Genomic DNA, 23,776 nt, shown 5'->3' on the forward strand with positions numbered 1-23,776 from the left:
TTGATATCCTTTCAATTCATGTGGAGATTTTCCATTTTTAATCCAAGGAATTAGAGAGATAGAGTCACAGGGAATAAGAGATGATCTAGCCCAAAACTTTATCTTCAGGGAAGATTTTTGCTTCCTTGTTTTTGCTTTTTAAATGTAAAAGCCAAATTTATTGAACCATAATTTATGTACAAAAAGGCATCCAAGTATGTGAATGAATCTTGACAAATGTATACACCTCTGTAACCGTTCCTTTTTTTTTTTTAATTTAAAAGCCAAATTGATTGAACTATAATTTCAGGGACATTTTAACTCATAAATCATAAAGGCTTAGTTCCCTTAAGTATGAGAAAGATAAAGATAACGGGAGTCCACCACAGTCATATTCCAACATATCTCTCCTATACCACCTTCCATCTCCCATGTCCCACCAAGCTCACCTAACTCCATCTTATTTTTCTGAATACATAATTTCATGCTTTTGTCTTTTGGCCCATACTTTTTTTTTTTCATTCAGAAATGTCTCCTTTCTCTTCCTCCCAAATCCTTCTCAACCTTAAAGACTCAACTCCTTATCTTCAAATGGGGAATTAATCAGTCCTCCTGTGTTTCCATAGAACTGCTAGTTGTAACTTATCACTTAGTATTTATTTTAGTTACTAGTTTACATACGTTTGTAAACATATTAATTTTTTTTACATATGTCTCTTCCACTGGATCAGGAAGTCTGAGGACAGGTAATCTTATTCTTTTTTGAGTCTTATTTCAAGACCATGCACAACAAAAGATTCGGTTAATGTTAGACATGAAAAGTATATGTGTGTATGTGTGAAAGAAATAATATGGTCTCTAAATTATGGTCTCAAATATCCCTTCTAGCATTATTGTACCCCCAATGGATCTATTATTTCACCTTAAGATAATAACAAATCAACTAATTTTTAAGCAGCTACTATCTATGTTAGCCCTGACTTTTGTTTTTCTATCTAGATTGCCTATTTAGAAAGGGAGAGGAAGTAATACTCAAATCTGACCATTTTCTCAGTGAGGTGTACCGACATGAATATTTGACCTATTCCTCTCTAGAGTAACAATGGAGATAAAAGGGGAGGTGATCTGCTATTTGAGGATCATGCATGAGTTTTAGTTTACCTAAATAGTCTTCTAGCTATTGACTATGACTAAAATGTATTATGGTTGCTGAATAAAAATTGTAAGAATATGAACCATTTGAGGAATGAGTTGGGAGAGAAGAAGATGAATGTTATCTTTTAAAGAGATGCTCAGACTGAAGTATTGGTATCCTGGTTCGGTCATAATCCTACTCACAGATTCAGGACACACCACTTATACTGTCATTGACTCAGCCCTTTGACACTGTTACTTAAACTCCTTACCTCACAGAAAATCTATCTGAATTACGAAATCTAGTGCATAAAAAGGGATAATTTTAAAAGAGGAGCATAAGTAGTTGATTAAGATGGGAGTAGTATATATGTATTTCATTCACTGAGCAACTGAGTTACAAGTAATGCTTCAGTTTTATTTTCATTTTGTTGGGGCAGCTGCTCCATCTACTCCATAGCATGTGTGTGTGTGTGTGTGTGTGTGTGTGTGTGTGTTTTCAGATTATGTATAATGACGTCTGACTTTGCACGTTTCTTTCTGTGATTTGAACACAACAACTGCACTGGGTTCCATTTGAAGAAATTATTTCTTTATTATTAGGAGGTTATTATACTGAGTATTATATTATACTGAGTTCCTCTTTACTTTTAAGCAACATATAGTTGAATCCTAAAGTCAGTGTCAGTCTTTGTTGGAAATTACCTAGAGTTTTTAGATGCAGCTCTCCTCTTGAGTCTTTTTTTTTTTCTTTCTTTAATCTATTTGAGACAGCTGTTACAGAATTGTCCAGTTAATGATCAATGCAGGTAATGTTTTCTTGCAAAATCAAACCAGTGGCCTCCTCAGGCCAGAAGATCTGGCTTAACCACTCAGGTCACGGAGGCACACCTACTTGGTTGCACCCCTTTTTAATCAAGCTGTGAATCAAGCTTGGGAAGCTGGAATTAAGTCAGTTCATTATGTCTGTAATAGTAGGAAGCTCAGGAGATCAACATAAAGGGGAAAAAGCTGCTAAAGGGGAAAGAATATCTTTCGGAGTCATTTGTGGCAAAAGGACCGCTCATTTTTCCTGCCTAGCATGCAAACAAATTGATTTACTCTGAGGCTGAATTCATCCCCATTGTTAAGGTCTGTGTGTGACAGGGTAATCTCTTCTGTGAAAGGCAACTTGTATGTCACAGGAGCACATGCAGCCTTAAGCATAGTTTATGTGTGAATTTGAATATAACATTTAACCCCTCTGTCACCTGATTTCCTTATCTGAGAAGTGGGAGTAATAATTCCAGGCCTGCTTTGCAGATGTGTCTGATGGATCAAACCAGAATAGTCATCTGGTAAACAGAATTTGAGTGCCTATTCTGTACACTTCCCAAGCTGCAGAAGTGCAGAACTAAATCTGGCATCACCCTTGTCCTCATATTTTAGTGTGGGACTCGTGAAAACAGAATTAAAAAGCAATGAGATGAGATCTATAATAATATAGGTATCCATAGAATTGGGTAAAAATTAAGAGGCCAAAGTAACTGGCTGCTTAGAGAAGACAAGAAATGATCCAAAGGTGCTAGCACCATGCTGGGTACATAACAGGCACTCAAATGTTGAGTAAAATAGAGGAAACACGTTATATGGGAGTTGAAAAATGCATTTGAGTTTGCCTGTCTGAGAGGATGGAGGAGGGTGTACAAAGCTGCAGCATTGGGAAATATAAGATCTATTTGCTCTTAAACTACAATGTATGATATACATCCTAAGGCTCTTACTATAAATCCCCTAAACTTCTGCATCCTTCTTTGTCCATTAATAGGACTTTTTAAATAGAGGCACTCCTAGACAGAAACATAAACTACTTTAAAGCTAGAATTGATCATAGGATCCATACCACCACATTGTCATGTATGTACTCTTGATGTTAGATTTGGTTTTCCTTTTTGTTAAGCAATCCCCAGGGTTTACCTCCAAACCTTACCTATGAGACTTCTAATTCCATGTATGCTTTACTTTCTTCTGTATTCAGAGTCTCTGGGACAAAAATGACACCAAGAAGCCACTTTTATCTTAATGTTTTTATTATTTTTTTGGACCAAGGCTTATTGTACCCCACACTTAGAGTGAGTGGTACTTTTACTCTCATGGCCTGCTGTCACAGAGTGAAGATTACAGCAGGTGACATCTCTGTCTGAAAGAGTAGCCAGTGTATGCTGCTTTCCCAGTTCTGAGGGAACACCACAGTTGTTCATTCCTAAATTACTTTTACCCCTCTGCTGAAGGTGGTTAGGGACATCATTTATACTGGGTCCAGCTAGGGCCTCAGTCTTTCTTGTTTTCCTGATCATTTTGACTTCTTTTTAAAATGTAACTATCCTTGTTTTATGTAGCATTTTTCTGACCAAACAGACATTATCACAACAGTTGCATGGTAAGAGTATAGTTAGTGTCCCTTAGAAGTGTATGGAGACCATAAGTGTGTGGGTTTATTTCTGGGCTCTCTATCTTGTTGCATTGATCTATGCGTGTGTTTTTGTGCCAGTACTATACTGTTTTGATTACTATAGCTTTGTAGTATAGTCTGAAGTCAGGGCACATGATCTTCTTCTTTGGCTATTTGGGGTCTTTTGTGTTTCCATACAAATTTTTAAATTATTTGTTCTAGTTCTGTGAAAAGTGTCATTGATATTTTGATAGGGATTCCATTGACAGAAGAATGGATAAAGATGTGAGATATATTATATACACACACACACACACACACACATATATATATATACACATACACATACAATGGAATATTACTCAGCCATAAAAAATAATAAAATTTTGCCATTTGCAGCAACATGGATGGACTTGGAGGGCATTATGCTAAGTGAAATAAGTCAGAGAAAGACAAATAATATATGATATCACTTGTATGTAGAATTTTAAAAATACAACAAAGTAGTGAATAAAACACAAAAGAAGCAGACTCATAGATATAGAAATACAAATTAGTGGTTACCAGTGGGGAGACAGAAGGGGAAAGGGGCAATATAGGGGTAGGGGGAGAAAAAGGGTTATTATGGGATTATATAGAATCATGTGTGTGAAACTTTTGAAAATTGTAAAGCACTATAGAATCTAAAGAATCTTTTATTCAATTAAAAAAAAGTGTATGGAAAATCTGAGACTGTCAGGCTGAGATAGGACTTTAGAAATCCCATAAGAATTGGCCAACCCTTTGCTGTACCTGTAGGGGGCTAACAAACAGAGGGGCTAGATAACTACTTCAAGTTTAGATAGGGAGTCACAGGGTGCATAAAGTAGAACTTAAAATATATATATATATATATATATATATATATATATATATATATAAATTATTATTTATTTATTTATTTATATTTTACACACACACACCATGTTCACATACACCACTTTTGCATACTTAGGATCTAGATGTAGTGCAAGTGTGAATAGTGCAGCAGAGAGGATGAGTGAAAACAGGGCTCCAAGAATGGCTCAGTTCAACCCCCATGGTCCCTGATACAAAGGTAGTGTGCACACTGGGGAGATTCACAGATGAGATCATTGAAGTTTTCCCAAAGTTACAAACCAGTGACTTCTCCATTCGATTGCCTGGTGCTATACTGTGTTTAACAGTGAGAGACATTTCCTGTAACTGAAGGTGAGTGCAGAAATAAGAGAAAGACATTAGAACTCACTTTCTCTGAGAGTCTGAATTAAAAGAGACAAAATGTGATATTTCCCTGGAGTTCATCCAGGACTCCAGAGTAAGTGCACCTCCTTTTTATTTTGCCTATGGATTTTTTTTTTCCTGGAAAGGGTGGAGAGGACTTATGTAAGAAAGAAAGCTGAGTTGCCTCAAAATACAGCCTCCAGGAAGAATGAGGCATCCCCTGCCTAACCTATATTCCTGCTGAGGAGAGAAAAAATCAGGAACTAAAAGTGAAGCTTAAAATCTCCAGCTTGATAGAAAGATTGAATGCTTGATAGAAATCAACTGGTCTATAAAATCAACTGCTTTCACCAGCTCTTTAGAAAGGAAATACTGCAAGGAAAAGATGTGAGATATAAAGTTGATAGAGAAGTTGTCTGTCTTCATCAATAGTAAAATTTAGAACATGGTTAAACAGAAAAACGTGAACACCAAGGAGACTAGAATCACAGTAATATAGGATGCGAAATATGTAGCAAATCTAAATCCAAATAACAGATTAGAAAACTGCAAGATAGATGGAGAAATGTCCTGCTTCAGGTAACATAATCAATTTACTGGCAGAGCCAGAACTTAACCCAAAGTCCATGACTCTTGGAACAATATCCTTTCATGCATGATCCTTAAAGACAAGATGGGTTGATTTCCCTATAGTTATTAGGTAGGGTAAATTATTTAAAACCTATTATCATATTGAAATATATCCCAGTATGGAAACAAGGAAAGGTGATGTGTTATGCAATTAGCTTGAGTGAATATTTGTTGATTATCCATCCACTTAATGAAAAGGACTAACTCAAAATGAGAGTTGAGACCTGGACACCAGGTTTCTGCTGTTGATTCCAGTGCTCTTTCCACTCCTCCAAGCTGGCAATTGACTGTATTGTCTATGACCACTTACCGCAGCAGCAGCTATTTGGAGGGTATGGCAGTAAGCAGAAAGGAAAGGAATGAAATACAGTTTTAATCAGCTTATCTATTGAAATACTAGAAAATCTAGTGTTTAAAAAATAAGAATTTTTGGGCTTCCCTGGTGGTGCAGTGGTTAAGAATCTGCCTGCCAATGCAGGGGACACGGGTTCAAGCCCTGGCCCAGGAAGATCCCACATGCTGTGGAGCAACTAAGCCCTTGGGCCACAACTACTGAGCCTGCACTATAGAGCCTGCGAGCCACAACTACTGAAGCCCATGTGCCTAGAGCCCATGCTCTGCAACAAGAGAAGCCACCATGGTGAGAACCCGCACACCACAACGAAGAGTAGCCCCCGCTCACTGCAACTAGAGAAAGCCCACGTATAGCAAGGAAGACCCAACGCAGCCAGGAAAAAAAAAAATACAAAAAAAAAAAAAGAATTTTTGGAGGTATTTAGTAGCATGTCCAGACTACAGATATGAATAAATAAAAGGATAAAAGGGTTCTGAAATCCATTTAGAACCTACTATAAACTAATCACTCCTATAGGTTGGTTAGGAAGTTAAATGTTATAGGGTGATATTTTGATTTTATAGATGAAGGTTAAAGAAGATAAGTAAACATACCAATATTCAAATACAAGTCGGTGTAATTTAAAGATCTGCACTTTCTAAAGATGATCAACTAATGGGGATGGAGATTAGTATGTTCATTTAAATAAATAATGTATAATAGCAGTAGGAGAAAGTTAATTTTTTTTGTGCATTTTTACTCTAAAATATTAAAAATATAGAAAATAATTACAGTTGCTAATGATGTTGTGGCAGGGTGAGCTCTGTTTTATATTGATGGTCTAAAGAGAAACTGGTATAATATCTGGAAATCAATTTAGTAGTATCTATTGGCCTTTAAAATATTTAAATATCTCATAATCAAATAATGCAACTTCTAATAATGTATTTTATTTAATAGCATAGTACAGTATTTTGTTGTTGTTTTTTTGTTGTTGTTGTTGTTGTTGTTTTTTTTGTGGTACGCGGGCCTCTCACTTTGTGGCCTCTCCCGTTGCACAGATTCCGGACACGTGGGCTCAGCGACCATGGCTCACGGGCCTAGCCACTCCGCAGCATGTGGGATCTTCCCGGACCGGGGCATGAACCTGTGTCCCCTTTCTCAGCAGGCGGACTCTCAACCACTGCACCACCAGGGAAGCCCGTGTAGTATAGTTTTGCTTTAAGATTATAGTGTTAAAGAAAAATAGAAACAAATCAAATGCCCAATTAGTGGAAAATGGTTAAATTAATTCAATAGCCCTATATAGCAATTTAAAAACATAGGGTTTAATTAAAATACCTGAGTAATGACCTGAGTATGCAATCATATTAACAGGTTAATTTTTAAAATAACTATATGCATACATTTATACAGACACATATACACATTTTAAACAAAATATATCTTTAATATGTTCTATCATATGTTCAGTTTGTAAAGTACACGATTATATAGAATATATATCTTTGGAAGAGAAAATACCAAAATTTTAACAGTGGTTACCTCTAGGTTCTGGGATAAATGGCTAAGAAGTCATTTTTATGTAATAAAGTAATCAGAATTTCTGTTTCAATATATGTAATACTAAACAGCAAAGAAACTTGGAAAATATATGACAAATATGTCAAAGGGTTAATATCTTTCTTAATAAAGAAAACACTACTACTCCAGTGAGGTAGGGATTGGAGGGGAAAGCAAAGGACATTACTAGATCATCTAGAGAAGGAATGCAAAGAGCTAAGAAACATATTGAATTACATTTAACTTTGCTCACAATCAAGGGGATTCATATTAAAATAAGAAAATGTTTGTTTTCATTTGTATAGTTGGAAAAGATCATTCTAATACTGTGGTTCTTAACCTCATACAAATGCAATTTGATTCAGCCCTTTGGAAAATAACTTGATTCTGTACCTATCAAGTGACTTAAGTTCATAAACTTTGACCCAGTACTTTTAGATGTAGGAATACTTAACATGGGAAAATGCTCATAATACCATAATAACTAAATATATATATATATATATATATATATATATATATATATGTTTAATATAATCCAATTTTGCTTACAGAATATATACATAAACATAGAGAAAAGACCAAGGAAACTTTTAGCAATAGTACTCTATGAGTGTTATACTTATAGATAGCATCTATTTTTTTTTTTTTTTCAGTTTTGGGCTCTAAATATCACATTATTTTTATAATCTTAAACTTTTAAGTGCAAATTAAAGATAGTATGAGAGATGATCTTATTTCTTTGCATATGGACACCTATTTACTTGGACTGTTTTGGATCCCTTCAAATCTTGATTTCACCATTTAGTATTTATTTGCATATCAGTATTTTCATTTTTATCTGTAAGACAGGAATAATAACAGCACATACATCACAAATTTTTATGAGAATTAAATGAGTTTGATATATATAAAGTGCTCTGAAGAGTATCTGATCCACAAAATATACAAAGAAAGAGAGAAACTAAACCTTGTCTACTGTGTTACCTTCTACTTGAAGGTTTACAGAAAAAACAACAAACAAACAACAACAAATATATATATATATATATATATATATATATAGCTTGAGTACATCTATAAGATTTAGGGCAGAACTTGTCTCCCCTTCTGTACCTAAGAGGCTTACTCATCTTTCAGAGCCTCACCAGCGACCCTAAAATGGATGTGATTTTTTTATCTTGCTTTGGAATTTAGCTTTAGACTTAAGAGAAAATTGATTTGGTGAATTAATTTAGTGGCCTTCAATAGCATCTACAAATGCTAATTCTTACCTGTCTGGAGCAAGAAAGGAAGGAAATTACTTAACTTGAGAAAGATTAGAGCTGTGAAAGTTACTCACTGTGTCTTGCTGGTCATCCTTTGACTTTATGGTGGGTGGTATTAAAATGATCTGATTGATTTTGTTCTGGGGCAGCTTGGAAAGTCCCAACATTTCTTAGCTTTCACACAAGCTCTATAAAACCCCAATATTTTTTGCCTGTTGCTAGTTTATCATGCTGACAATTTTCCTTCTTGACAAATAATTATTGAAGATTTGACATACTATCCTTGGGTTGAAAGCATCATTTTTCTCTCTCTTCTATTGTAATTAGGTGCTGTTTATTGATTCATATAGGAAAGGCATCCATGTCATAATAAATACTTTGGGTAAAGAATCCATTTTCAACTTTCTGTTTTTTTTCTTACAGAGTTAAATTGTTCAACTGGACTTATATTCATCAAGCTTTTAGACATGAAATGTGATATGATGACCAGAAGTGTACTCTGACCTCAAAAGTTCATAGCCTCATAGGGGAGACAGACAATTATACAAACTTTTTCATTGTAAGGTAGCATTTTATTATTATTTTATACACATTCATATAAAATAAGAGAAGACTGAACTTCAACTAGGGAATTGGAGAACTCAGATTCATTGGAAGAATTTGAAAATGTTTCAATTTATCAAGTAAAGAGAATAAAGGCATTTCAAACTGAGGGACCAGATTGAGCAGAGGGGCAGAAATGGTCAGCTGGGGCCAGCATGTATCAAGCAGGGTGGAAAATAGGGATGATGAGGCTGAGAGGGTAGCTTGGGACCAGCCTGTGAAGAAGGATCTTGAGTGCCTACAAAAATAATTGGTTTTGTCCCAATGGCATGGACTCATCCTGAGGAGTAACATGATCATAGTTGTTCTTTAGGAAAGATAAAGTGATGGTGAGGGGCCTCTAGAGGGAGGGGAGAATGTAGAGATATTGCTAGATATTCATTTTCCTACCTCATTCAGGTAAATTTTTGGTGACAGCATAGAGGCTTGATAAATTTAGAACCAGGCACATATTCTTTCTTGGAATCTCAACTGCTAATATAAAAACAAGTCCCCAGTCTTTGTTTACTTCAATAAATGACTAACTAAGCCTCTTCTAACTTCTCTGTTCTCTCAATTCAATAGAACTAGAGTCTTCATGAGGCGAACCCACTAAAACACTTATCTCCATTTTTATGGCTTCATGAAACCTAAACATTTCCTTGTTCTCTATACTTACCCCAAGCCACAGGGGGCAGGCATAGATCTGAAAGACAAAATTGCATCCACTTTTTACTTCCTAGAATTTTATAGGTACCGTGTTGTTCCCTACCCAAACTTACATAGTGTGGATTAAGAACTTCAGACAAGTATTTTCTGTGTGCTGAAGATTTATATACTTGCTTAACTTTCTCACATAGAGATATAAAATGGAGACATTGATATTTGGTATATTATAAAGATTGCATGTCAAATTAGAGAGAAAGAATTATTCAATAAAATGATGAAGATAAGTTATATTTCGAGTGGAAGTGTATCTTCATTTATTTCTCATACCAATACAAATTCTAGAGAGTGAAAAGATTTGCATATGAAACAATTCAAAAACCGATAATAATATGAAATGATAATACGACTGAAGGATTTTATAATGTTGGGCTGGCAAAGGCCTTTCAAACTATTTTTGAAAAGTAATAAATCATAAGAGAAAAATGATATGATAAATTCAGTTATGGAAAAAATAAAATTCTTCTACACCAAAAAGCAAACCATAAATCCATATACGAGTTGAAACACCAGAAACACACACACAGGAATACACACAGTGGAAAAATATTTGCAGCACTTATGATAAGGGTTAATATCTTTAATATACAAAGAGCTCTTACATGAGTATCTGTTAAGAAGGATATTCAGCAAAATTTTAATAGTATTATTTCAGGAAAACATACATGTTAATCTTACATCTTGAATGACTTCTCCTTCCAATGCACTAGATTTACAGCAGTGGCATTTTCATTCAAGGGATAGTGCTGACCCCTGATTCTGAGGCCATGAAGCTTTGAGGAATTTGAAGGAAATGTCTGGAAATGAAAAACTGTGAGCTGTGAGTCAAGTTAAATAAAGTTGTTCTGACTCCTGAGGACTTGGGAAACCTACTTACAATCTTTGAGTTTGTTTATTTACCTGTAAAATGGGGATAATAATACCTACATCATTAGGTTACTAGAAAAATTAATGCATATTAATAAACCTTTGAGATCCAAGATAAGCATTGTTGCATGGCGAATACAGAGAATGTTTGCTTGTCTCTAACCTTTTGCTTAAATAAATGCATGATGTTTACATCAGGTATTCACACTAATTCTGAAATCAAACGTTATCAGATGTACTTTGATTCACTCTTTTATGAAAATGTTTGTGCTAAATTCAAATTTAAATGGATTAGTAGCTATTAGTGAATTTAATAGGAGGATATCCTAGAGCAAAAAACATGGATTTTCCCCCTAGTACATTGTACCTTTTTCTTTATGTCATTTAAGCATCTTAGTATCTGTGCAATTCAACTGCTTCATTGTACAGCTCAAAGATGAGCAAACTGAGGTACAAATATCCCAGCAAAATAAGGGAAATGTAAATAATCCTCTAAATCACTTCCATGAATTCTGGACAGAGACTCTTATCTTTATAATGGTCTTTAGAAATCATTTAGTTCTGCCTCTCATTTCACAAGTGAGGAACCTGAATCCAGAGTGGTTAAATAACCTGCCTCAAGGGCACAGAATTGGTAATAGTTCCTGTATCTCCTAGTTACTCCTGTAACCCCCAGTCCAGTGCTCCTTCCCCTCAGGTACCCAAAACACACAAGTAGCCTCAGCAGATTTATCATATCTTACATGTAAGATACACGCATTTTAGATTTTGGTAGTTATGTAGATAGAGATCATAGTCTGACTGGCATGTGCTGAAGGCTAAGGTGGTAGATAGAAGGAATTTGATCTTTTTAATCCATCACATTCTGCTGGGAATCTTTTGACTTTGCGAAAGATGAAATTTGTTTACATTTGATAGAATATCATCAACATCTGAAATTGTGGACCTTAGATTTAGGGGTTCAAGTGGTTACACTACTCTATTCGTGTAAAAAAGAATCCAATAATGACTTTCTGGGCAGTTGTGCTAATGGCATTTACTCCAGATTAATTTCCAAACCTGACTCATTCAGAACTTCCTACTGGGCTGTAGAAAATACAGATGTAGGGGTTGTATCCCTGGAGAGTCTTATTCAGTAGATACGGGGCCAGGTCAAGAAATCTGTTTTTAAAAAGCACCCTGGATGATTCTCAGGGTCATCCAAGGTTTTGAACCACTTAACTAAGCACAGCTTTAAGGAAACAGCTAACTGCTTTCTACTATTGACTCAGAAGCTGTCAGTGGGTGTATAATTTAAATTCATGGAACAAATAATGAAATTGCATTTTTCAAGTCATTTCTTTTTTACTTTTTTTCTCTCTCTCTCTGTCTCTCTCTTTTTTTTTTTTTTTTTTGCCTTGTAGCTACAGCTTATTTGGTTAATTACAGGTAGTAAGAAGTCATCTTTCCAATATTTCAGTGAAGAAATGAACATTTTGTCTGATATAAATTTGTAGCATTAGTGTTTTCATATTCTTGGACACTTGAGATCAAATGATATTACTGAAAAATTTTTGCAGAAAAAGAAACATTCTTACCAGTAACTTAGGGGCTAAAAAGTAAATATCACCCCATGATCATATGATCCTTTACGTGCATGCATTTTATGGATGTAAAAAGTGAAGTAAAGAGGAGGCAAATGCAAGGTCATGAATGTATTTGCACACTTTATTTTTAAAGTTTATATACTAACATATTCTGGCTTCTAATTTTCGTCTAAATTTTAGAATAAATCTAAATATTAACTCACTGTACAGATATCTTTTCCAGTTATAACTTTCATGCAGGACAGGGAATTTGTCTTCCCAAATGTGGGGAGAGGAGTGACGTTTAGATATAAATCTAACTGAATTATGTAGAATACTCGACAGCAATGAGCATATTTTAGTGGATCGCACAATAACCATCAGTGTGCATTTCAACTTCACTAAATCATGGTAAGAAAGGCCAGATTCTACATGAATGTTGTCATGTATTTATGTAAATATATTTTTAAGGCAAAAGCTAACTGGTCTTTCAGACTTCAAGATTTATTATTTTTATTAGTAATTACCTGTTTATATAAATATTATCTTTGAGCATTAATAAAAACTAGATATGGTAGAGAAAATAAATATTCAAATAGATTAGCTATTGTATTGATTCTATGTTTCAAGAAATATGATAGAAAGAATTAGGTTTTTTTTTTAAAAGGCTTTTTAAAAAATGGGCACTTTCCCCAGGATTTCTATTTCCTGTACATAATGTGGATGTTTGTTTGTTTTTACAAGTTAACGGGACCAATGGTTTAAATTGTTATTGAAACATGCTCTGGACGATCAAGTGGCTTATGTTAGCATAGCTTTGCATGAAACCACTGGCGTTTCTCTTGGGAGAAGAAGTTGAAAACCCTTCGCCTGTCAGGCAGTGGATTTTAATTTTTATATTAAGGGCATATAAGCAGGTTTTCCCCAAATTTCTAACTGTGTAATCATTCTTGAAACTCCACATCTAGGTTTAAAAAGTGAAAACAATGAAACAAGACTTTCAAAAGCTTTCCCTGAGGTTTTACTTTTCAGATGCAAAGTGTAAAACAACTTTCTGAAGTGTCTTCTGTAAGTCCTGGTGGTGGTATGGTTTGTAGTTTGTTTGGAGAGATTTTGTTTTCAGGAAAGAGTGTACTTTCTTATGAAAGAGACAAGGGAAAGTTTTACCTGTCTCTCTCCTGTTTTTTTTTTCCCCTCTCTTTCTTTCTTTTTCTTTTAAAGATTGGTGATAAGGAATTCTAACTACTTAATGAGATGGGAGAGGCCTCACTCCATTGGAGTGGAGGAGTCCAGGTGGAAGTTGATGGATTGGACAGGTAAAGAGAAGAGTCCCGCCCCCTCATGCCTATAGTTGGGTATATATTAGGGAACCTAGAATTATGTACAGAGAGAGAAAGACAGAGAGGGACTTGAGGTCTGTTATCTTCTTAGTAGATTCCTACTGTAAGGGTCTCAGAGGGGGTGGGGGGTTGGCAAAATCCTGGAGCCAGAAGAGAGGACAGCGGCATTGATCAATCTTACAGCTAACATGTTGTACCTGGAAAACAATGCCCAGGCTCAATTTAGTGAGGTAAGGCTTTTAGATTTTAGCACTCCATTTAGAGATGCTATTTCATTTCTATTTTTTTTTAATAAAAGCTTACATATTGGTGGTTCTTGGTCACCCAATGTAATGTTTTTGCAAACTGTGTATAGGAATCTCTTTTCTTGGTTAATATTTTCTGTGGAGACTGTAAGATTTTTTTTTTTTTAAGTAAAAGATGAAACAGTAGGAGAAAAGGGAAAAGAAAAATTTCTGGGTGATGTTATGTATTTGAGGAAGCCCAATATTCAGGAGTTTATAAAATCACTTTGTATAAGAACAGACTGAGAGAGCAGATCACATTCTGCCAGATACACTGAACTGACTCCTCTGTTGGGTATTCATGTATCAGTAAGACAAATTAGTTGATTGTGTCTCAACTCAGTTAAGTTCTCAGTTCTATCTTCAAACTTCATCCTAAAAGCAAATGATGCTTTTTTTTTTTTTTTTTAAGTAATCAGGTGGGATTTTTTTAAGCCATCTTCATTTTGAATTCTGTCAATCCAGAGACCCACCTAACTCCTGAGGGGACTTCACTCAAGTCCCTATTGTCTGGTGATTGACTTCGACTTTCACTGTATGATGATAAAGTTATTTTGGAGCAATGCATTATTAAATATTTATACATGCATACATGTAAATGTATATTATAGCACATAGGATTTTATTTAAGGAATTGATGTTTGCCTCTCTCATCTCTCCTCAACACGTTTGTCTCAGGGATTTAAATCTCTGAAGGGATAAGAAAAAAAATCCTAAAGAGACTGTAAGGCTTTGAGGAAGTTTCCTAAGGTTGAGGGAGGTCTAACAACAATATTAGTTTACATTCCTCAGAATAGGGCAGCTGTGTTGACACTAATCAGATGAGGGGGATAATGCAGTGTGGAGAGAGCTAGTTCAGTGTTTCAGATGAAACTGTTTGCAGGTGAATGCTTGGAAAAGTAGACTGTAGTACTCAAATAGAGCTCCTTAAAAATCAAAACAAAGTGTATAGTACTCGGACAGACAGCACAAGGAAGCGTCCCCAACAGACAACAAAGCAAGGCCAGCACTATCACATATTGACCACACTATTGTCTAGACACCTGAACTATGTAAATATAGCAGGGGAAATATCGAGTTATCTAAAGAAGGAAAAGGAAGTGCCTATTTTCCTTTAAAACATTCAAGTAGCCTTGCTTGTCCTCAGTGGAGAAACTTGAGTTTCTTGTTTTTGCTTTAATATTGAAAGTTAGCTTCAAATGTTACTAAGCAATATATTTTTTTAAAAAATTGAGGTAACTTCTATGATTATCTTGTTTCTATTTGATCCAATGTTGTCCAGTTTTGATCATTAAAAAAAAGATCTGTCGATCATATCATATCTGACTTTGTGTTCGTGAGATATTTCACGCGCAGTCATTTATAAACAGGCTGGGATCTCTGTGTGTGTAAGTAAAAAAAGGTAGAAGCAAAAGTTGATTTAGAAGTAACTGTAAGAAAAGTATGAAGTTGATGTAAAGTGGAAAGGAATGATTATTTCTCATAAAAGGAAAAACATTGCATGAATACTGTGATGAGAAGGTATTTGTAGGAATGACTGCCTTTTATGGAGGTAAAAGAGTCAGGCTGTATGTGAGAGTACGGCATACTCACAGTGAAAGAAAATACCTTTACATGAGTCGGTGTTTTTCAAAACTTTAAGGGATATGTGATCAAGAGGCAGTAGCTCTCTGTTTTCTCTTGAAATGCTGCTAATGTACATAGAGGCTACTGAAGAAGAAACATGGCGGCATTTCTCTACCCTCCTGTGTCATTTCGTGTATTTCTATCATGATTTTTATATCTGTCTGCTAGTGTGTGTAATATGCATTATCTTCATGGCTTCATTTCCGTTCTATTGCTTAGACCGGTTTTCTTTTCTGCATAGGGTTATCTTTTAATAACTAGCCCTTTGTATAAATGTAGTTCTACATGTAGGTATATGAAATGCCTGGGACCACAGGGCCCTGAGAATCCAGAAATTTCATACACAAGTTATAATGCTTTAGCATTCACCTTCTGGTAACATTTATTAATAACTGTCAATATGGAATCAGCCATTTATGATTATCACATAAGAATTGTTAAAAAATGGTCAGATTAAGAATAAAAAGGCATGTCACTCCCCGTGAGAGTGAAAATTATTTGAAAGCCATAACCAGTTCTCTGACTTCAAATAATTTTTTAATTTAATTTGATAGCAAATTCTTTGGATTGGTAACTCAAAAACGATATAAGAACACTGTTCCTCCCCTTTCCCCCTTTCCACAATTTTCCAGTTCTTTCCCCCAAGCAGAGCTGAATTTGGGAAAGCTGTTACTGAACAGGAAAGGGTCCGGAAGGGAGGGGAAGGCGAGCAGGATATAACAGGCAGGGCTTAAGTTTCCACCCTTGGGTTGCAATGAAGAGGCCTCAAGCAAGCTCCTTTCCAGTGCGCCAGGCTGGAATGATACAGCCTCTGGGATTGGTCTCATACTTGGAGAGCGAGGCACTAAAGAAAGGAAATGGTTCATAGATTAAGTTTTAGTTCCATTTTCTTGCCAGAAAACCTGGGCTCTGTGTGTGTGTGTGTGTGTGTGTGTGTGACAGATAGACAAAGAGACAGAGAGAGAGAGAGAGAGAGGGAGAGAGTATTTGAGAGCCTTCAAACTCCTCCTTAGAAGAATGACATTTTATTAAAAATCCCCATCTGGGCTTCTGTATGAAGATGGAAAGGTACTTTGGTGAATGGGTTACAACATTCATGACTTCAACTCATATAATGAATCACCTCATTTTACAAATCAAGGTTAATGATTTCTCTTTTTGTAGTTGAGAGAGCTATAGATACAAAAATGAGTCCCTGTTTACTTAACTTTTTCTCTTCAGACAGAAATACACTCTAAAAAGGGCCACTGTGATTCATGATAAGTGCTCCAAAAAGAAGTTTCCGTAAAGAACTGGTATGCAAATCTAGTTGAGAGTAAGAAGAAAAGTGCTGAGGCAGCAGTATAAACTCTGAGTGTTCAGGTCATTGCCAATTAATTGACCTCTGGGCCTGCATTGGCAAGGAAAATAGTCTTTCATGTTCTAATACTGTTTCCAAAGGCTGACTCACATTTTTTCCCATGGGAGTGGTTTTTCTCTTTATAGTTAATAAATGTATTCTTTTTAGCTTTCCCAAGTTGCACCTCTGAGATACTTAGCACCATAGGCAAAATCACAGTAGGTAAGAAGCAGAAGCAGCAGACTTAATTCGGGTGTCAGCCAGGCTACGTTCCTCACTCCATGCTGTGGTCTTAGATTGCACTACTTGTTTTACAATTGGTTGCCCGCAAGCCCAGAGGGGACTGGGAGAAAGAGATCTTAGATCACAGATCATAGATCATACTTTCCTTCACTGTTATTGGAAAAATGAGTGGTGATAATAAATCACTTATCCTTTACCTAGATAAGGAAAAAGCATGTTTGGTTTGTTTTGTTTTCTAGAAGAGCAGTGATCCTCAACGGGGGTGTGGAGTGTACAGTAGGAAGTATGAATGAATGGCTGGTTAACTATAGTAATCAAAAAAATATTGGTTGTTCTTTCATCACACCATATATATTTTCTGGATACAAAGTTTGTTAAAATTTTCTTAGACAATAAGCATATACAGAATTTGGTTTCTTTTTATTTTATCAATTGTTTCATGTATTTTATTTTTTCCACTTTGAAAAATTGTTTTGAATTTTACTGTATTTTTTATACAGCAGGTTCTTATTAGTTATCTATTTTATACATATTAGTGTATATATGTCAATCCCAATCTCCCAGTTCATCCCACCACCACCACCACCACCCCAATTACAGAATTTAGATTCTATGTTCTTCCTATTAAGGGAGGGAGTATATATTTGAGGTCATGAGATTTTATGTTTATCAAGGAAAGATATGGGTCAAACAGTTGAGAACTATGTTACCACAGTGTACCCAAGCTTTCTTTGAGGTGCATGTAATTACATTGGGAAGGACTTGTGCTTGTGAGATAGAGAGGAATGGATAAAAATCCTCCCTTCACAGTAACAGTGTGAAATTAAACTTTTCCTCTGTTGAATACATTTTAAACTTCTAATTGTTTTATGTCAGTAAATAAGGAAGAGCGAACACAGGTACCCAAAAGACACCTCAGTGAAAAATGACTTGGTTATTTCCATAAACATCTTACTGTCTTGAAAATGAAAGATTTTCCAAGTCCAATGGACTGAGAATTTTCATTTAAATATACGATGAGCAAAAAGTCAGACGACTGATACAGCGTCATTGTTCAGTGTCAGTTTAGGGAATGAGTTGCCTGTGAAGGATATCCAGTAGGGTTGTGGATTTTGGTTCTGGAAGAGAATGGATTGAAATGTCAAGGTAAAACAGTTGATACAAGAGTTAAGCTATAAATCTTATTCCAGATCTTCTCTTAAGAACACAATTTGGAGGCACAAGAGAATAGGGACCTGTGGCTTATTAATGTGTTATCTCTATAGACATTTTATAATTTTCACTTATACCTTTAAGTTGAAATTTGTTAATATTCATGAGGAGTAGTATTGAGGAAGAGAAACTTAGGTTAGAAAAAGGACTATAGACTTACTCTTTGTAAATAAATGTTAACTGAGCATCAGTTATATATAAGATGGTACATAGGATACAAAAATGAGTAAGAAAGGGTTCCTACCCTGATAAGTTACAGTTCATGGGGGGAATGAATACATACAGTTATAATTAATACAGGAGAGATCTTAAGTGTCATATGAGAAATGTGAGCGAGATAATATAAAGGATCAAAGAGAAAGAGAGTATCTCAAAAGCAGGAGGATCACAAAAGTCTACATGTATATGTGTGATGCAGATTCACTTGGAAGGACAAGTAGAACTTTCTAAAGTTTTAGAAATAAATGAGGGAAGGGGGACTTCAGGTGAAGAAACAAGCATCAGCAGAGGCACAGAAGTAGGGTGAATACTGGGGTACTCAGAAATGTCAGATAGTTCTGATGGAACTGAAAGTATGAAAGAATTAGAAAGTAAAGGTAGAATTGCAAGGTGGAGTGGCTCACGGAGCACCATAACACATTTAATATAGTGGCAATGATAAACCATGGAAAGGTTTTAAACAAAGGAATGGTGTAATTGGTGCTGCACTAAGGTGCACTTGGTGGGGATAAATGGCTTTGTTCAAGGCTGCCTAGAAGTATAAAAATGCATTTCTCTGAATTGCACATTGGGTGCTCATTTTGTAAGAATATCCATCACTTCTCTGGAACCTTTTGAAAGGGTAGAAATGGATTGTTTCTAAAGTCTCATGAAACTTGTGTTTTCCCTGCCCCGTAGCTCTCTTTAATAGCTATGGTTCCTGCCATAGAGAAGTTGGGAACTATTGGTCTTGGTTTGTCCCTATTTACTCCTGTTATTTAAGTGTAATTATTAATAGTACCCAAAAGTATTCCACTTAGAAGATAACATGTATGGTCATCCTGTAAGTAAAGACCCACTATTTATTTTATTATATCTCCCCACTCCCCACCCCAAAATAAAAAAGTAGTATATATTTGGTTATAAACTAGATACAGTGTCTTTGATATCCCAGCCACAAATCATTTAGATTATTTCCCTTACAAAAAGGAGCATTTCCTTACAACTCAACACTTATTGAGAGCTAGTTAAGTGCAGTCATGGTGCTTGTGCCAGGCACTGGAAGGAAAGCAGAAATAAGTAAGTTGCAAGCCACTAGCCTCTGAGAATTCACAATCCTAGTGTGTACATAAGGTATTCATAAGTGACTCCAGTTTAAAACAGAATGTGGTAAGAGACACCAAAGGCTCTCAAAGACAGCGAAATGGGTCAAACATGCTCATGACGAAGGTAATATTTCACATAGTTTGAGAACTAGAATTTAGCCACAGGGAGAGGAAGGAAGGTCATTCTGGGTAGAAGGTAGAAAATTAATAAAAATACAAAGAATAACTGCACAGGACCAAATGAAAGAGCATGCTATATTGACTTGAAAAGAGAATGTTGATTTAAACTGTGATCTATATTTAATATGTATGTCAAAATGGAAAGCTTTTATAAGAAGCAGCAAATAAAGATGACAAGGGCTTTTATCTCACTAAGAGCTAGAACCCATGAATATTCTGAAAGCATGGGCAGTGTTCAGAATTCGAGATTCCAAACTTTTTCTACATGCTCTAGGAGTGACAAGTGTCATCCTGCAAGAAGGGAGAAAAATTAGCCCAAATGATTGCTTGGTCTGGGCAAAGTTAATTGTATCCTGTTCCCATTCCTTAGACCTCTATAGAGATAGATAAGGTGTCTCACTCTTACAGGGACTTGGTAATTACATTCTTAAAGTAATCAAAGCTAGGAACAAACTCTAGACTGATTTTCTATGTTAATTAGGATTAACTATACTTATTAAATAGTCATCTTAGAATCAGGATGAGAAAGCTCTCTTCCCTGATCACTGCTCTAAAAGCAGAGGGTGATCCTGGAGCTAAATGTGACACAATATGCCAAGTATGACTTTTGTTCAAGATGAGAAGCCCAACTGGGAAATAATAGAGCAGACCTAAATATGAATGTATCATTTAAGAAACAACCCCCCAAATTTACCCCAAAACAATAACGATACAAAATCAAGATCTTGGTATCACAAGTTTAAAAATCTTTGCCATAAATTTGTCAAATTTCACTTTGGACAAGGATATACATTTTCATTTAAGATTTGAACAGAAATATTGGGGGAAGGTATGTCTTTACTTCTCTTCATATCATCACCTTCCACAATCTCCTTCATCCATTTCACCCAGGAAGAAAATGTAGGCAATTTAAAAGATAATGGTGGGGTAGGCAAGGGTAGGTTCTTGGGGAAGGTAACTCAGTCACTTGATTTAAAGGCAAAGGGAGTGGGTAGGAAGGAGAACGATGCTCTATGATAAATGAGGGGATGTCCAAGATTGTATCTCTTTCCTTTCTCGTCCTTACCAAACTTAATCCTCTTCTAACACAAAGTGAATTTTGTTGAAATGTATTTTGTTCTGCCTGTAACTCTGCAAATATTAGGGGAAGTAGTGAAGTTCCACAGATGACCCTTTTGCTATACAACCTCCTTTGCAGAAAAAATTACTTACCTGAAATGTCTGTAAAGTCTTTTCAGAAACAGTACTTTATGCTTCCCCACACTTGATTTTTTTTATTGGGTCTGATATTGTAGCACCCCTATCCTACCCCAAAACATTCCTTTCCATTTTCTGCAGAAAAAAGTCTTAGAAAGTTCTTCTTTCTAAATTTATTTCATGTTTGAAATAATGACTGACTTTATTCTGTTTCAGTCTCTTTTCCAAAGACATAGTAAAATTGAACCGTCCTGTAAATTCTGAGGTAGCTTCCCCAGATAGTATTTACCTGTCAATGTAAAATTCAGTAACTAGTGTTAAGATAAAGCACATGTTGATTCTAGCTAAGGGAATAACTGGCAACAATAAAACATTTTTGGAATGTCAGTGGATGTGTGTAGAGTGTAAACTGATATCTTATGCAAAACTTGTGATCTGAATTGCATGTTGTCTGTGTTTCTTAAATGGGACAAAAAAAAAAGATTTCCTTATAAAAGCTGAAAGAGGGAATTTTGAGTCAAGCTGTGGTGTGTTGCCAGGGGCAGAAATTTATGAAACACTCTCATCAGCTCTTCTGGAAACACTACAAAAGAAATAGTTCTACTTTCTTATTGCTGCTAAAGCCACTAATAGGTGCAGTTTAGTATAATACCCCTATGAGCATTACCACCCCCAAAGTGAGCTTGCCTTGGAAAGAACTCTGTACAGGCATTTTCTTTTTCCTTTTAAGCTTGCGCAAAACACCCAAAGGGGCCATTTCCAATCCAGGCAGCGATCTTTCTCAAGTTCATTCTTTCTCAGATCACAGAGACAATGGGGAATATGCCCTGTTTACTCAAATCAGTCTGGATTAGTGTCACTCTATTGATGGAATCAGAATTAAAAGGAAAACCATTACTCTCTCAAAGGGCAACATCAGATGTTTTGGGAATGGCTTGATTACTTTTAAATAGACCATTTGAGACTCTGTCACCAGACTAAAGTTGAGGACTCCACAAGATCTACACAGAGAGAAATGGTAACACTGGATAAAGTAGAAAGCCCATAATAAGCCTTAGGCCTGGGAAATTATTTCAGTAGATAATCCCAAAGTGCTTGAAAGCCTGAAAATCAGAATAGTGAGAATTCAGAGAAGTTACTTTTCCTGCCTTCTCTCTATACGCCAACTCTACCCCTCAAATATTTACCTTCAGGTCAGATCCTTTCCAGTTTTTAAAGCCTTGCTAGGGGCCTGCTTCACTCTTAAAAATGTCTCAGATTCCACCGCCCCCCCATTCAGAATCACCCGACTTCCTCTGAACTCTTTGTACTTCTCTGTTCCTCCCTCATTGCTCTCCCAGTCTCTGGACTGGAAACTGTTGGAGAGAAGAGGATATGTGGTATTTATCTCTGTATCCTCCCTGGGGTCACCAAATAATGTTCCTGAATGTGACGGAAGCATGCGTTTGTTGCTGCTGCTTGGAGGGTTATCTTCAGATAAAAATATGGCATAAATACCTACAGAAATGGCTGTTGGTAACTGATCTGTGCAGAATGCAAAGCAATTGCACACACTGTACAAGCCTGGTCTCCACCTGGATGTTCTGAATCATATGGTTTTCTCTGACATCTTGTAAGTCTTTTTTTTTTTTTTTAATGAGTCCAGATATTTATTTCCATTATACTTCAAGTGGTAAGAAAGTTTTTGAAAGACAGGGCAGTTTACTGAGTAAGGAATGATTGTTCTCTAACAGATGTAAACAGTGTAAAGTGTACTGCTTTCACTTAATTGATTACCCGGGAGGACAGAGAATGTGTTTGATTTTTCTACAAAACGGAACCGATTAGATTTTTATCTTGCTTTGCAGTCACTTTTTAAATGTGTTTACTTGCTTCCACACCATTCCCCTCATTCATTTTGTCTCCTGATGTCTCTCAATCATCACCAGGGATGTGGGTGGTTTGCTCTGGGTGAATAAGCTTGATGATTTGCAAACACTTTCACATTTTATTTTCTATGGTGTTATTACTAAAGGATGCCTGAGAAAACTTTAAGTCATTTTGTTCTTAAACGTGGTCCCTCAGGTTTTTTTTTTTTTTCTGTCCAAATAAGACACTAATGAGCTGTTGTAATTATTAAACTGATTGATTGATTGTTACTTTCATAATGGGGTAAATAGAATGAAATGAATAGATGAGTATCTTTTCAAAGTAAGGCATGTCTTTGGCATAGCTGGAAACTTTGGTTTTACTTTGCAGTTAAAAGTGAATCTTAAAGGAACACTTCAATGTTACATAAGTCACCATGTCTAATTACAAAACATAGTAAGTCACTGAAAACTTTATCTCAAATAAAATGAAAAGTGTAGCAATCAGCAAAGAACTTGACAAGCAAAAGCAAATTAGAACTTAAAAAACAGTGTTCCTCATTTGAATATGTACAGAATAGTAAGATTGAGTAGTATAGTCCTTATTGCATGTTTTAGTTTTCCATTTGCAAATAAAGGCTAGTGTTTCAACCTGTGTGTGTGTGTGTGTGTGTGTGTGTGAGTGTGATAAAGTCTGGGAAATGAAGTCATGAATTTAGACCATTTACAAGAAATGCTTTGTAAGTCTGATAAACTACAATCTCAGTTCCTCAAAACATACTTTTGTAAGCCCTTAATTATGGCATTATTCTAAACTGAATTCTAGCTAACTGGGCAGAAAATCATGGAAATTAGAGAGGGAGGGACCAATTTTGTGGCCTTT

General features: G+C 35.7%; 1 protein-coding gene across 10 annotated transcripts in view; it reads left to right on the forward strand.

Annotated features, from left to right (window-relative positions):
* Positions 1-23,776, forward strand: part of TP63 (tumor protein p63) — a gene marked incomplete at both ends in the record, with an annotated part of 242,353 nt that overhangs the window by 131,536 nt on the left and 87,041 nt on the right. For 4 of the 10 annotated variants that reach the window (XM_081234850.1, XM_081234851.1, XM_081234854.1 and 1 more), the window contains one exon: positions 13,850-13,891. The exons of 5 other annotated variants lie outside the window; for them this stretch is intronic. In XM_081234850.1, coding sequence (XP_081090976.1) covers positions 13,850-13,891 — 42 coding nt within the window. Of the gene's footprint in view, positions 1-13,834; positions 13,892-23,776 lie in introns of those variants that run through there. One more of the 10 variants, XM_081234849.1, reaches the window with a different exon arrangement.

This window comes from Mesoplodon bidens (assembly GCF_964165515.1).
Source record: "Mesoplodon bidens genome assembly, chromosome: 5".
NCBI classification, from domain to species: domain Eukaryota; kingdom Metazoa; phylum Chordata; class Mammalia; order Artiodactyla; family Ziphiidae; genus Mesoplodon; species Mesoplodon bidens.